The sequence below is a fragment of the Staurois parvus genome, unplaced genomic scaffold (genome assembly GCF_062004578.1).
Source record: "Staurois parvus isolate SC_StPar_1 unplaced genomic scaffold, SC_StPar_1.0 ptg000132l, whole genome shotgun sequence".
Classification (NCBI taxonomy): Eukaryota; Metazoa; Chordata; class Amphibia; order Anura; family Ranidae; genus Staurois; species Staurois parvus.
In genome coordinates, this window is record NW_028317928.1 from 1,682,349 (window position 1) to 1,698,695 (window position 16,347).

Consider the following 16,347-nt stretch of genomic DNA (forward strand, 5'->3'; position numbering starts at 1 on the left):
TGGGGTTTTCATGAGCTGTAAGCCATAATCATTACAATTATGACAAATCACGGCTTGAACTATCTTGCTTTGCATGTAATGAGTCTATCTCATATATTAGTTTCACCTTTTAAGTTGCATTACTGAAATAAATGAACTTTTGCACGATATTCTAATTTTTCGAGTTTCACCTGTACACACACACAAACACACACACATATATATATTATACACACACACATATATATATATATATATATATATATATATATATATATACATACACACACACACACACACACACAGAAATATATATACACACAAATACTATGCATATATATATATATATATATATATATATATATACACACACACACAAATATATAGACCGATCATTTCTTTGTAAGTGGGCAAACATTCCAAATCAGCAGGGGATCAAATACGCATTTCCTTCACTGTATATATACACACACATACACACACACAAACATGCACACAGCGATTGGCATTTATTCCACCTTAACAGTATGTCTCATCGGAGACACCAGAATGTGATAATTTGAAGGAAAGTAAAGTACACGTTTGCCCATGTAGCACGTGTGATAGACAGGTGTTCACAAACTTCTGGCCAAAAAGTGAAGGTGTGGATACACTGGCCTTGAAATAATTCTACAATTTTTTGGGCAAACCTGGTAAAGGACGGTATAATCATCTATTAGACGTGGTAAAGAACATTACACATATGTTCCAAATGCAGATACATTTTATTATGCTTCATTCCCAACATTTCCCTAACTGGCTTCCTGTAAGCGCAGAGCAATCTGGACCCGTTGCCGCTGACTTGCGGTACGTGAACATAATATAAAGATACATAACAGTGGTTATATAAAGAAATTATGCCAGCAATGCTGACTACACCACTGAGGGCCAGAAAAGAAGTGTAGCAGAAAAGAATGGCGATTGTCACATGACCAGCCAGAAGACATCTTAAAAATAGTATGTGTATCAAAAAAAAACATAAAAAATGAATGAGATGGGATTCCAGTGGGGAGGACAGGGGTTGGCCTGTATTGGGCTTTCTTTGGAGACTCCACATTTACACATACTGTATGACCAGCAAGCTCCTGACACTTTCTCGGCACAAGAGCTTTTAGTTACCTCTAGTGAGTCAGTTGTCATGGGGAAGAGAATATTTTGGAGTACCATTTCCAGCTTTTAGAACATGGACATTGTCCGTCACCTGCTGAACCAGAATTAGTTCATGAATGCGCTCCCTCCCACACAGACGCAAGTGTATTAATTGTTCCGTGTGCGACTAGATTTCAGTTAAGACTCCCTTTCCACCACTGGTTCATGAAAAGGGCTTTTTGGCGGTGTGAATTCTCTCGTGTCTAATAAGAGCCGACCTCCAAGCAAAACACCTTCCACATTCAGAACATGAAAAAGGCTTTTCCCCTGTGTGAGACCTCTGGTGTCTAATGAGCAGTGACTTAAAAGAAAAATATTTCCCGCAGACAGAACAGGTATAAGGCCCCACCCCCGCATGAGATCTTCGATGTGAGATGAACGGTCCTTTCTGGTCGAAACATTTGCCACATTCGGGGCAGTGAAAAGGCTTCTGAGACATGTGAATCCTTTCATGGATGACCAGATTCGACCGTTCGCTGAAATGCTTTCCGCATTCCGAACATGAATAGGGCTTCTGCCCGGTGTGAATTCTTTCATGCCGAACAAGTGCCGATTTTTGTGCAAAACATTTCCTGCATTCAGAACATGAATAAGGCTTCTCACCCGTATGGGTTCTCTGATGTCTTATGAGGAAGGCTTTCCAAGGAAAACATTTCCCACATTCAAAACATGAATAGAGTTTCATCTCCGTGTGAGTCCTCTGGTGTGAGAGAAGGTCCTCCTTCTGGGTAAAACATTCCCTGCACTCGGAACATGGGAAGGCTTCACCCTCTTGACTGGTTGTATGATCAATGTCTGAAGGCAAGTGTTCCAGGAAGAACTCCCCGTGTGTTAACTGATCAGGTGATAAATGTGCATTACGAAAAAATGGATGGCGATTTAGGGAAATGGGGTTTTCTATTGGGTAATCCGGCATAAAGTCATGATCTTCTATTTCACCATCTGGAGAGGTCAGTGGATGTTCCTCTAGATCATTCCATGTATAACGTCCATCTGAGCCAAATAAGAACACAGAGGAGAATGAGGATAGTTAAAAGGGAAACTAATCATTTCGGGTCAGTATATCTCCATTGAAATTAAATACTAGCACTGTGTTAGTATCCTCCACCAACTCAAAGTAGGAAAAAACGACAAGTACATACAGTGCGGAGACTGCTGCTGGTCATAGGTTGCCCTCTGACTACTGTCAGTCTGTACCCAAATACTCAATTTTGACTGGTGTAGGAGCCGAAAAAAAGTGGTCATGTTACAATGCTGGGGCCTGAGATTTGGTGCTCAACCCAAACACTGCCCCAAGGGAGGAGGTCACATTCTCCTACAGTGAAGGAAATAAGTATTTGATCCACTGCTGATTTTGAATGTTTGCCCACTCACAAAGAAATGATCCTGTTCCCTTAGCAGAAAAACACCCCCAAAGCAGAATGTTTCCACCACCATGTTTGACAGTTGGGATGGTGTTCTTGGGGTCATAGGCAGCATTCCTCCTCCAAACACGGTGAGTTGAGTTGATACCAAAGAGCTCGATTTTGGTCTCATCTGACCACAACACTTTCAACCAGTCCTCCTCTGCATCATTCTGATGTTCAGTGGCAAACTTCAGGCGGGCCTGGACATGTGCTTTCTTGAGCAGAGGGACCTTGCAGGCACTGCAGGATTTCAATCCTTGTCGGCGTAGTGTGTTACCAATTGTTTTCTTGGTGACTGTGGTCCCAGCTGCCTGGAGATCATTGACAAGATCCTCACGTGTAGTTCTGGGATGATTCCTGACTGTTCTCACGATCATTGACACTCCACGAGGTGAGATCTTGCATGGTGCACCAGACCTAGGGAGACTGACAGTTGTTTTGTGTTTCTTCCATTTGCGAATGATTGCACCAACTGTTGTCACCTTCTCACCAAGCTGCTTGGTGATAGTTTAGTAGCCCAGTCCAACCTTGTGTAGGTCTATAATCTTGTCCCTGACATCCTTGGACAGCTCTTCGGTCTTTGCCATGGTGGAGAGTTTGGAATTTCATTGTTTGATTGCTCCTGTGGACAAGTATCTTTTATACAGGTAACAAAATGAGATTAGCAGCACTCCCTTTAAGAGACTTCTTCTAATCTCAGCTTGTTACCTGTATGAAAGACACCTGGTAGCCAGAAATCCTGCTGAATGATAAGGGATCAAATATGTAATTCCCTCATGAACATGTAAATCAGTGCATCATTTGTTAGACATGCATTTCTTTGGAATGTTCTGTTGCTATTCTGTCTCTCAGTGTTACAATACACAGAACATTCGATTTTTTAGACCGATCATTTCTTTGTGAGTGGAAAACATTCAAGATCAGCAGGGGATCAAATACGCATTTCCTTCACTGTACATACTTGGAAATATTGGGCATTTTGCACCAGCTAAACTAGAGGTGGAAGCAAAGGGGGAACACTGGAGAGGTGAATATTTGCGGGTTGGTGGAGTTTCATAAACCTGAACGGGCATTAGACTTAATAGAATTGACTGTAAAAAGTATTGGCATAGTCTTCATCCATTATTTATTACTCACCTGTGCCAATCTCTGGAGGACCTTCTTCCTCCTCGCACTGCTCATGTACCCTCACGTACATTTCTTTACCATCTAGAGTTTCAACTTTAATCATAATTAGGTCTTCACCCTGGACAGGTCACACAGCACAAGAAAGTCTCATTTTGTCAGAATGATGCAGATTCAGATCAATTCATGTAAAAGGAAACTACATAATTTTTATATGTTTTTAGATATAGGAATCAATCCTGATCATAAATAATTGCATCAATGAGTGTTCACGTTTAAAAAAAAAAAGAACCTTAATGTGTATATATTTTAATATACTACAGTTGTGTCCAAAATTATTCAACCCCCAATGCTGTAAAGGGGTTTAGGGACTATAGTGTACATTTGGAATTGTATTCAGAATCAAATCCTACAAGGACGTTGTAACTACCCAAATGCAACTAAAATGACATCAATTGTTTATGTAATACAGTAGTAAATGGTTCTTATGTGGTTTCTTCATTGCCACAATTATTCAACCCCTTAAAGACTACCACTCTGAAGAACAGAGGTTCATACAGGTGCTTTCCATCAGGTATTGAAAACACCTGTGGATGTCACCGAGCAGCAATCAAGCATAATAAGCACCAATTAGGCAGCTTTAAAATGACTGTGATACTCAGCTCCTTCTAGACATTTACTGGTGTGGTTACAAACATGGTGAAGGCAAGAGAATGGTCCAGGAAGACAAGAGAAGAGGTGATTTCTCTTCACAGGAAGGGCAATGGCTATAAGAAGATTGCAAAGATGTTAAACATACCAAGAGACACCTTAGGAAGCATCATTCGCAAATTCAAGGCAAAGGGCACTGTTGAAACGCTACCTGGTCGTGGCAGAAAGAAGATGCTGACTTCGACTGCTGTGCGCTACCTGAAGCGTAGAGTGGAGAGAAGTCCCCGTGTGACTGCTGAGGAACTGAGAAAAGATTTGTCAGATGTGGGTACAGAAGTTTCAGCCCAGACAATAAGACGCACACTGCGTAATGAAGGCCTCCGTGCCAGAACTCCCAGGCGTACCCCCTTGCTGTCTCCAAAGAATAAGAAGAGTCGACTGCAGTATGCCAAAAGCCATGTGGACAAACCACAAAAGTTGTGGGATAGTGTTCTGTGGACTGATGAAACAAAATTAGAACTGTTTGGGCCCATGGATCAACGCTATGTTTGGAGGAGGAAGAACAAGGCCTATGATGAAAAGAACACCTTGCCTACTGTGAAGCATGGTGGAGGGTCAATCATGCTTTGGGGCTGTTTTGCTTCTGCAGGTACAGGGAAGCTTCAGCGTGTGCAAGGTACCATGAATTCTCTTCAGTACCAGGAGATATTGGATGGAAACGTGATGCAGTCCGTCACACACCTGAGGCTTGGGAGACGTTGGACCTTTCAACAGGACAATGATCCCAAGCATACCTCCAAGTCCACTAGAGCATGGTTGCAGAGGAAAGGCTGGAACATTTTGGAGTGGCCATCGCAGTCACCAGACTTAAATCCGATTGAGAACCTCTGGTGGGACTTAAAGAAAGCAGTTGCAGTGCGCAAGCCTAAGAATGTGACTGAACTGGAGGCCTTTGCCCATGAAGAATGGGCGAAGATACCCGTAGATCGCTGCAAGACACTTGTGTCAAGCTATGCTTCACGTTTAAAAGCTGTTATAACTGTAAAAGGATGCTGTACTAAGTACTAAGATTGAATGTCACTTGGGGGTTGAATAAAACTGATAATGCTGTGAGCACAGAAAAGACATTTGTGGTTATTTCATTATAACTGTTATGTTATATTTGTCTGACCTACAAGTGCCTCTTTAATGTAAATGTAAGCAAGATGACTGAATGATCAAAAGCAATGTCAAACTGGCCAAAACACTCAATTTCAGTGGGGGTTGAATAATTTTGGACACAACTGTATACGCAGGCATATTTGCTCCTTATATATTAGGTTGGGCCTGAAGTCAACAGCGAAGAAATGTAAACTGTGCCCAAGCAGTACCCTGGAAAGGCTTGAACAGCATTGCACTTTTTGTACGAAGGCAATCCTGTTCTGTAGTCTTGAAGATGTATATCTACAATGCGAGATCTAAAGCACTGTTGCCTCAGATTCTTAGGCCTCTTTGACACGGGAGTTCCGATCAGATCCGCCTCTCAGTTTTTTAGGCAGACCTGATCAGAAGGTCCATACATTCCCATGGACAGGCACATGTACACCTACCTACCTCTGGGTCTGATCAAAAAGAAAAAAAAATGGAAAAGAACTCCATCCTCTTCCATTTAGGCAGAGCAGATCAGAGGAAACCGAGTGTAAACAATTAACAGAGTCCATTTGCTCCCAGCCGCCCATAGGGCAGAGTAGGCTCTGACCATGTCCACTCTGCCAAATCTGAGCAGACACAGATGTGTCATCTGCCCGCTCTGCCCTGATCAGCTCACAAATCCCTTGCTGATCGCAACGGATTCACCCCTATGTGAAAGGGGCCTTTGTCTCAACAGATTTGGAGCATGATTTGATCATGTCACTACTGCACTGCTAAAAGTTCTCCTTGCTGGAGAGGAAGCTGTACCTGTGGACCTGTAGTGCAAAGATATCCCTGCTTTTACTCCATTCATTCTGTGAATCTGTGCTTTTTTGCACCTCTACACCTGCTGCTTCTTCATCAATACCCCATCAGTCATCAGGGGGCAGCTCTGACATAAAAAAAAAACAGCTATGCTCCTCTACTAAGACGGCTGCCTCCACACAGAGACACAATGTGGAAAGAAATCAACATTGACCCTATAGGCAATACTGGTGACTCGTCCTTTGTCCTTGGCTTGCCTCGATTGCAGGCAGCTTCCAAAGTTGAGGAAAATAATAATCTGAAGATTAATAATCTGTCCTGAAGAAGGGAGACTTCAGAGCATCTGAAATGTGTGGACTTTTTCACACATGATATCTTATTCATAAAAAACATAAATTTTAGACTACTTCATCTCTTTGACTGTTCCTCATTCAGGATTTCATCCCCTCCCCCTCCCCATGAGAGCAGCCAAGAAAAATATTTGATACTACTTAGTCTGCTGCACCCTTCCGCATACCTGATAATTCTGTGAGATCTTGTGATGTTCTTGTGTGGAATCCTGGGAAATCACAGGACTGGGACATCTCTCTGGTGTACTTCTGTTACTGGATCCAGCTATAGGAACCACACACTGACTGAATACATTTAGGGGAATTTAAAGGGAATGGGTATATCCTCACTACGTTTATCTCCTTTGCAATTGATTAATGTCTCCTCTTACCCGGTGATGTGAGGGGCGGCTGATCCTCCATCATGACGTCCTTGTAGAGATCCTTGTGTCCTTCTAAATACTCCCACTCCTCCATGGAGAAATAGACAGTGACATCCTGACACCTTATAGGAACCTGACACACACAATAATACAGTCACCATCCAGACACATCCCTTGCCTGTTACTGGATAAGGTCCCTGAATTCCCAGCACAACTCACCTCCTTTGTCAGCAGCTTAATGATCTTCTGGGTGACATTTAGAATCTTCTTGTCGTTGCTTCTTTCATGTTTCAAGGAGGGCGGTGGAGGCTCCATGTTGGGGCTGTGCAGCCTGTTCCATCCTCCTGACCAACTGGGGCGGCCACTGGGTGTCACGTGTTCCACGGAAGTCTTTTTCACTACTGTGTAGTCCTGTGTGATAAGAATGAAACTAAAACATTACAATTAGGTGTTTTTAAATAGCAGCAGACAGTTTTCCTAATAGTATCTATTTCAGTTTCTTGGGGAGTCTTCCGATCCCAATCACACGTTACAACTTCAGCTCTGACTTTGAACATTATCACGCTTCCTCTAGCCCAGTGGTTCTCAACCTGGGGGTCGCGACCCCTTTGGGGGTCGAACGACCCTTTCACAGGGGTCGCCTAAGACCATCAGAAAAACATATTTCTGATGTGTAAAGAGCAGCTACTGTGTAGAAAGCAGCTGCTGTGTTGAAAGCAGCTACTCTGTTAAAAGCAGCTACTGTGCTGAAAGCAGCAGTATTGGAGGTAAAACGACACTTCATGAATTATAATTACTGGGTAAATAATGTTATGGTTGGGGGTCACCACAACATGAGGAACTGTATTAAAGGGTCACGGCATTAGGAAGCTTGAGAACCACTGCTCTAGCCTATCCTCTCTGGTCAGGTCTGTGTGTTTATCAATATCAATAAAAGGGATGTCATGTGACCTCCCAGAATCCTCCTCACTTCTCCGGTCAGGTCTGTTTTATTTATAGAGATCAGAGTGACGCCACATGACCCTCTTAGAATCCTCCTCTCCGGTCAGGTCTGTGTTTTATTAATAGAAGTGAGTGATGTCATGTGACCTCCCAGAATCCTCCTCACCTCTCCGGTCAGGTCTGTGTTTTATGAATAGAGATTACAGTGATGTCATGTGACCTCCCAGAATCCTCCTCACCTCTCTGGTCATCTCTGTGTTTTATTAATAGAGATCAGAGTGATGTCATGTGACCTCCTAGAACACTCCTCACCTCTCCGGTCAGCAGGTAGATGATCTCCAGGGTGAGATTTAATATCCTCTCGGTCATTATCTTCCTTTCCTTTTCGACTTTCTGTGAATCAGTCATGGCGGCTGTTTAAGCGTAGAAGATCCTCACGATGAGATCTCCGTGGAGATAAACCCGTATTGCAGTAAAATCAATATGGGGAACACCTAGAAATAAGCATACGGCAAGATGGCGACCTTAAAGCAGACTTCGGGCAAACAGCCTAATGCACAGTTCAAGTACCCAGCTCATTGGACACAAGTTAGGAGGAAGATCCATTGTCCAAGAGGCACTTTGGAAGAGGACAGGTTAAAAAGGAAGGGGCATTAAAGTGTATATAAATCCCAACAGATAACTTAATGGCTCCCTTTTGGTTTGCCAAATATATAATCAAAACCATTTTGTTGCATCTGTTCGGTAAATGTGAAATATACCAGTTGATCCAGGCAGAAATGATTGCAGTAGAAAGTAACGCAGAGTTCAGAGGTCATGATTAAGGGTCAGAAGTAGAGATGGGAAGGTCTGGGAAAAAAACTGAAAAACTGGAAAAAAAAAAAACACATTTTTTTCAGGCTTTTTTTCTTAAAGCCATTTTTCCCCTGAAAAAATTGGAAGCAAAAATAAGTGTGGAATATGTTCTTTTAAAATGATAAATAATATATTTATGACATGGTATTCAATCTTTATAACATGAAGACCCTAATGAAAGATTCTGAGACTTTATGTAAAGTTCTCTCAGCTAAAGGCAAGCATTCCTGAAATACAATTCAAGTAACACTGTACTTCTCAATGCATTTTTCAGTAAAGGGAAATGTGCATTTCTGCCACTAGGGGGCACTGCATGGGAAAGGCTCAAATTTAGTTTGCTTGTGGGCTCCATTTTGCACCTCCTACGGTTGGGTGATGGCTCGGATACAGTAGATGATCATTTCTGTGCTCCTCTCAGGCCTTAATTGACAGGTAAGAAGGTAAATCCGACACATTAGTTTATCTTTCTAACCTTTAAAACATCCTATTAATATTCTCCACCATCACAGCATAATGTTTACCTATAGTCTGGTCAGTAAATTGTTTTTTCTTTTCCTCCTCTCAGTAAAATGACTAGACCAACATCGAGAGCAGCGTTTCTCAACCGGGGTTCCACAAGAGGTCCCCTCTTTGATCTGCTTGTCCACCACAAGCAGAAGACAGGTAGATCGCATTCCCACACAGCCTGACAGTCAAGCTGCAGAGCCACAGAGGGAAACAATTTGAATCACTGTCCTGAGCCCATCCCAGCCGGTCCTCCCCTCCTGTCTGCCCCAGGTGCCTGTGTGTGCCATCACTCGGGAGGGACATGAGAAGAGGGCGGGTGGGGATCAGCACGTCAGATACGATCCAGAAGCTTTCCTGAGCTATTCTGCATAAGAAAAACCGTTACAGACCCCAGTATCGTGTCCTCCAGTACGATTTCCTCCTGGCCCCCCTATACTGTCCCCTCTTGTTCCCCCTATACTGTTCCTTCCTGGCTCCCCTGTACAGTTTTCTCCTGCCCCCCCCATACTGTTTCCTTCTGCATCCCCCATACTGTTCCCTTTTGGCCTCCCTATACAGTTCTCCCCCCCCCCCCCCCGTATTGTTCTCGCCTGCCCCCCCCTGTACTGTTCCCTCCCGGCCCCACTGTACTGTTCCCTCCCGGCCCCACTGTGCTATCCCCTGCCGGCCCCACTGTGCTTTCCCCTCCCGGCCCCACTGTGCTTTCCCCTCCCAGCCCCACTGTGCTTTCCCCTCCCAGCCCCACTGTGCTTTCCCCTGCCGGCCCCAATGTGCTTTCCCCTGCCGGCCCCACTGTGCTATCCCCTGCCGGCCCCACTGTGCTTTCCCCTGCCGGCCCCACTGTGCTTTCCCCTGCCGGCCCCACTGTGCTTTCCCCTCCCGGCCCCACTGTGCTTTCCCCTCCCGGCCCCACTGTGCTTTCCCCTGCCGGCCCCAATGTGCTTTCCCCTGCCGGCCCCACTGTGCTTTCCCCTGCCGGCCCCACTGAGCTATCCCCTGCCGGCCCCACTGAGCTATCCCCTGCCGGCCCCACTGTGCTTTCCCCTGCCGGCCCCGCTGTGCTTTCCCCTGCCTGCCCCGCTGTGCTTTCCTCTGCCGGCCCCACTGTGCTTTCCCCTGCCGGCCCCACTGTGCTTTCCCCTGCCGGCCCCACTGTGCTTTCCCCTGCCGGCCCCACTGTGCTTTCCCCTGCCGGCCCCACTGTGCTTTCCCCTGCCGGCCCCACTGTGCTTTCCCCTGCCGGCCCCACTGTGCTTTCCTCTGCTGGCCCCACTGTGCTATCCCCAAGCACAAGTTTCACACTTAAGAGGTAATTTTTAATATGTATTCTATTGTTTAATGCTCTAAAAATAATTGTTGTGCTCCATGATCACATCAGTGTTCTTTGACCTGTACATAAGAAAATTATTTCAGGGGTTCCCTGAGATCTCAGACTTTTTGCCAGGGGTTCCTCAAAATTAAAAAGGGTAAAAAAAAAACTATTTTAAGAAAAAAAAGGGGGGGGGATTTTTTCCCCCATGGTTTCCAAATTTCCAGACATTGTACATCTCTAGGTAAGAGTAAGCACAAAATGTAGGTGTCAGGAATAAGCACCCCAGAGTGCTGGAGTGAGGAGTATGTAATGCAGAGTGCAGGGATCAGAAAAATGTAATACAGAATACAGGGGTCAGGAGTATGTAATGCAGAGTGCAGGGGGTCAGGAGTATGTAATACAAAATACAGGGGTCAGGAGTATGTAATGCAGAGTGCAGGGGGTCAGGAGTATGTAAAACAGAATACAGGGGTCCGGAGTATGTAATGCAGAGTGCAGGGGGTCAGGAGTATGTAATACAGAATACAGGGGTCAGGAGTATGTAATACAGAATACAGGGGTCAGGAGTATGTAATGCAAAGTGCGGGGGGTCAGGAGTATGTAATGCAGAGTGCAGGGGTCAGGAGTAGACAACGTCCACTCCAGGAGTCAGTAGAACAGCATGACAGGGAATTACTACTACTACTTATATTGTTCAGTGTGAACAGATTTAGAGGTCAAATGGGATATTGTCCAATTTTTTGCCAAAGGCTAAATAAGCCTTAATTATAATCTACTTACATGTGTGTTTTCATTAACCCTTTCCCACCCAACTCTGACATCTGGGGGGAGAGGAAGGCTTAGCAATCATGTGACCATCCCTGCACAATTACTCGAATGGCACTGCCCACCTAACACTACAGGGGGTTTGAATATTGCTACCGCAGCATGGGTACACCTCATCCACTGCCGTTGCAGCTTAAAGTGTTCCTAAACCCAGGACCCCGCATTCCTTATATCCGCTCTCCCCGGACCCGGCATTCACTATATCCGCTCTCCCCAGACCCTGCATTCACTATATCCGCTCTCCCCAGACCCTGCATTCACTATATCCGCTCTCCCCGGACCCGGCATTCACTGTATCCGCTCTCCCCGGACCCGGCATTCACTATATCCGCTCTCCCCGGACCCGGCATTCACTATATCCGCTCTCCCCAGACCCTGCATTCACTATATCTGGTCCCCCCGGACCCTGCATTCACTACATCCGGTCCCCCCAGACCCTGCATTCACTACATACGGTCCCCCCGGACCCTGCATTCACTACATCCGGCCTCCCCGGACCCTGCATTTACTATATCCGCTCTCCCCGGACCCTGCATTCACTATATCCGCTCTCCCCAGACCCTGCATTCACTATATTCGCTCTCCCCGCACCCTGCATTCACTATATCCACTCTCCCTGGACCCTGAATTCACTATATCTGGTCTCCCCGAACTCTGCATTGACTATGTCCGCTCTCCTTGGACCCTGCATTCACTATATCCGCTGCCCCTGTACCCTGCATTCATTATATCCGGTCACCCCGGACCCTGCATTCACTATATCTGGTCTCCCCCGAACCCTGCATTCACTATGTCCGCTCTCCTTGGAACCTGCATTCACTATATCCACTCCCCCTGTACCCTGCATTCATTATATCCGGTCACCCCGGACCCCGCATTCACTATATCCACTCTCCCCGGACCCTGCATTCATTATATCTGGTCACCCCGGACCCTGCATTCACTATATCCGGTCTCCGGGGACCCTGCACTCACTATATCTGCTCTCCCCGGACCCTGCACTCACTATATCTGGTCTCCCCGGACCCTGCACTCACTATATCTGGTCTCCCAGGACCCTGCATTCACTATATCCACTCTCCCCGGACCCTGCATTCATTATATCTGCTCTCCCCGAACCCTGCATTCACTATATCCGCTCTCCCCAGACCCTGCATTCACTATATCTGGTCTCCCTGGACCCTGCAGTCACTATATCTGGTCTCCCAGGACCCTGCAGTCACAATATCTGGTCTCCCACAGTACACACAACATGGAAATGCAATTATTTTAGTAAATATAAACTGCTAAATACCTTTTTCATCAGCAGTATATAGCAGTCTTGTGACTTCTATCAGTGTCCAGCAGAGCACTGGTTAAAGCTTGTAGAAGGAGTCTTCACTCTGCTCTAGGATGATGCAGAACCCCTGACCTCTGTCTGGACAGTGCTTATTGGCCCTGTGCTGATCACATGCACTCTCCAAAGAGAAAAAAACCTCTCTAGCAATACACACCAAACTGAGCATGTGCAGAGTGACATACATATGTCACAAATGTTATCAGAAGAAAAGAGGGCGACACTGGTGGAAGAGAAGGATCAGAGAAGACAGGATCAAACAGCCTTTTTACACAATGCAGAGGATTAACCCCTTAGGTTCCACTATGAGTATAACAAGCATGCTTTACTACATATACAGACGGATTGTATTGTTGTGGGTTTAGTAACACTTTAAGGGGGGCAGTTGAGGGGGCTGAAAAAGCACAGCACTACCACATGTTTTTACTGCCCCCCACCTTCCAACTGCAAGCGTAGAGGAGTCCTAGGTTCACATATGTGTGGGTCGGGAACGCGAGCATAATTGCACATTACCAGCCCGCACAGAAATACACTGCTTTGTAGCAGCAACATGGGGGTGCCATTAATTCTTAACGACACCCCCAAGCACTGTGTAGTTTCATTTTGCATGCCTGAAACAGCAGAGTTCTGTGCGACTCGTTTTTTTATAAAAGGGTTGTAGACTTCTTTCCCTGTGTTTCTCGTGGGTACATCAGCTTATTCAAATGAATGGATTGCTGTACCAACCACGTGCGTGCGCAAACACGCACGCACAAACGTTAGCCTGGATCTAAAAGTGAACCTGTTGCTTGCATAGCCTGGTTTTAACCTCTTCCGTGCACTGCTGCAGAAAAGATTGTCAAATTTGGTATTCAAAGGGGAGTTCCAGTTAGTTTTGTGTTTATTAAGCCCCGGTTCACACTGTATTTTCAGTGCAAATTCCGCATCAGAATCGCACCCTGTTCATGCAAAACGCTGCGGGTGTGTATGTTAACAACACCCCGAAAGCGGTCCGCAAAACGCGGTGCAATGTACAGAATCGGATCACATAGGTGTGAATATCCACGCGATCTGATTCTAGCGCGGACCAAAAACAGGGTCCTGTGCGTTTTTGGTGCGGTGCAATTAAAACCATACAAAATGTACGACGCCGATCGCACTGCATAAAAATCGCATGTGATTGGCACAGGAACCGCACCTTTTTTTAATCAGCAGTATATAGCAGTCTTGTGACTTCTATCAGTGTCCAGCAGAGCACTGGTTAAAGCTTGTAGGAATGCGGTGCGGTTCCTGTGCGACTCAGATGCGATATACCGCACCGCACATATGTGAACCCACGGAAAAAGTCAGCAGCTACAAAAACTGTACCTGCTGATGTTTAACCTCTTCACGCCGGCCGAACGCAAATGTGCGGCCTCCCTGTGTCTGGGCCTAGACGCCGAGCGGCCACACATTTCCGTTCTATTAAAAAAGGACATATGTGCCGAGAACACGCACCCTGCGCGCTGCCAGCACACATGTCCAGTACTCACGGAAAGGTCCCGATCTCCTCTTTCATTCGGGACCTTTCCCGATTACGTGACCGCTGTGACGTCGCGTCACGGCGGTCACATTACTCTAAACCCCGTCCCGCCTCCTGAAATCTTTAAAGGGCCGGGAGGCGCCGGCGTGAAGGGGTTAATAAACACACACTTACCTGTCCCAGGGTCCAGCGATGTGCTCAGCCGTGCCGTCCCTTTTCTGCCTCTTCTCTCCTTGGCGCCGGCATGACAACTGTGGGCACCAGACTGTGACAGCTTTCAGCTTCACAGCCGGGTGCCAACTGCGCATGCGCATTATGATTGGTCCAGCAGTCTTCTGGGACCTGTGAAGGTTCCCAGGAGTCTGTGGGAGGAAGGAGGGGGGCCGATCGTCCAGCTCACTTCACTGCTGCGAACTGAGCTGGAAGCCAGTGCGGGTACCTGTCAAAACGAGGTACCCGCTCCCCCCCAAAAAGTGCCAGATGTGACAGTGGGGGGGGGGAGCCAAACAAGCGGAGTTTCCACTTTTGAGTGGAGCTCTGCTTTAAGTAGACAAGGCCAAAGGTTGGAAATAAGGCAAGAGGGCGTTGTCGCACCTAACCGCAGATAGCAGCAGAACTGCGTCACGATATCGCCGTCACAACAAATCGCAGGTTTCCCAGACCTTGTATAGGTCGGAAAATGATAAGATGGTAACAGGACATTCCTCGGACAGTCGATCTACATGGAGGAAGGATGGCGTCTCACCGCACCGCCGTCTGACAGAACGCCCTGAGTGAAAACAATTGGGAAATCATTAGCTTTGTAGGAACTGTTACACCCCAGCCTGACCCTACTACACACACCACCAGCTTCTATCATATTATATACCCATCTCCATGGTAACCACCAGCAACCAGCTCCTATCAGATTATATACCCATCTCCATGGTAACGGTGTAGTATTTGTATTCAGAAATGATCAGATTATATACCAGAAAGTTATTTTGGAAGTGACTTTTTGCATTTTGTTCCCTTCATGCATACAGAAGCCCCTGGACCTCCAGCAGCCCTGGTTCTGTCCTCTGCCCTATACATAATATTACATTATTGTCACTCATACCTGCTCCAGGAGCCTTGCCACAGTCCAGGAACACACAATAGGCAGAACAGGGCACTACAGCAGTTCAACTCTTTCTCTGTTTGTAAAATTTCCTGTTGGACCACAACAAAATGGCCGCTCTTTTATGGCATTCTCGCCTCCTGTGCTACGAGAAAATGGCCGCATTGGTCCTGCTCTATCTACGGGTCCTGAAGGATCCAATCTGAACAGCGAGCACATCACGTGCAATGGCACGGTTCCGCCAGCAGAGGGCGCGGGTCGGCCGTTTCCCCCCACCCTGTTCTCTGCTGCTGGTTCTGTGGCCCTTGGATATGATAAGGGCGGGGCTTGGGGTCCGAGGCTTTGTGATAGTATTCTCATGAATATTAATGAGTAAGGAGGATTTACAGGGAAGCAGGGGTAGGCAACCTGCGGCTCTAGCTATTGTGGAACTACATTTCCCATAAGGCATTGTAACATTACAAAACTGACAGTTACAGCTATAACTTGCAGAAGCATGGTGGAACTTGTAGTCCTGCAACAGCTGGAGAGCCGCAGGTTGCCTACCCCTGGATGGGGTGTGTACAACCACGCTGGGTTACCAAAAATGAGTTTATGAGTAAAAACTGCGAATGAGAACCAACAATTGTGAGACACAGGCTGCTGAAATGATATGTGAATCATCAGAAGTAAATGTAGCGCTACCTAAATGAATTTAAATATATAAATGCTACGTGAAAATGAAATAAAATAAATGAATACACATATAAGTGATGATCATACATAATATGTATTGAAAATAATACAAGTGTGCTAAGTGAACTGATCCACTAGGGATCCAATGTGAGAAAAGTGAATTCCGATCCACTAGGGATCCAATGTGAGAAAAGTGAACTCCGATCCACTAGGAGATCCAATGTGAAAAAAGTGAAGTCCGACCCACTAGGGATCCAATGTGAGAAAAGTGAAGTCCAATCCACTAGGGATCCAATGTG

At 46.1% G+C, this 16,347-nt stretch overlaps 1 protein-coding gene across 2 annotated transcripts; it reads right to left on the reverse strand.

Annotated features, from left to right (window-relative positions):
* Window positions 1-724: 724 nt before the first annotated feature.
* Window positions 725-15,512, reverse strand: LOC149466130 (gastrula zinc finger protein XlCGF66.1-like). Of its 2 annotated transcripts, XM_089672836.1 has the most exons (8): window positions 15,374-15,512; window positions 14,869-15,043; window positions 8,251-8,432; window positions 7,216-7,407; window positions 7,006-7,129; window positions 6,802-6,899; window positions 3,711-3,819; window positions 725-2,160 (listed from the first exon to the last, which is right to left on the reverse strand). In XM_089672836.1, the coding sequence occupies exons 3-8, from the start codon at window positions 8,344-8,346 to the stop codon at window positions 1,331-1,333; spliced, it is 1,449 nt and encodes a 482-aa protein (XP_089528962.1). In that variant the 5' UTR covers window positions 8,347-8,432; window positions 14,869-15,043; window positions 15,374-15,512; the 3' UTR covers window positions 725-1,330. The 2 variants fall into 2 exon arrangements, with proteins under 2 accessions (XP_089528962.1, XP_089528963.1); XM_089672837.1 differs by lacking the exon at window positions 14,869-15,043 and having other exon boundaries at window positions 15,374-15,482.
* Between the last annotated feature and the right edge of the window lie 835 nt (window positions 15,513-16,347).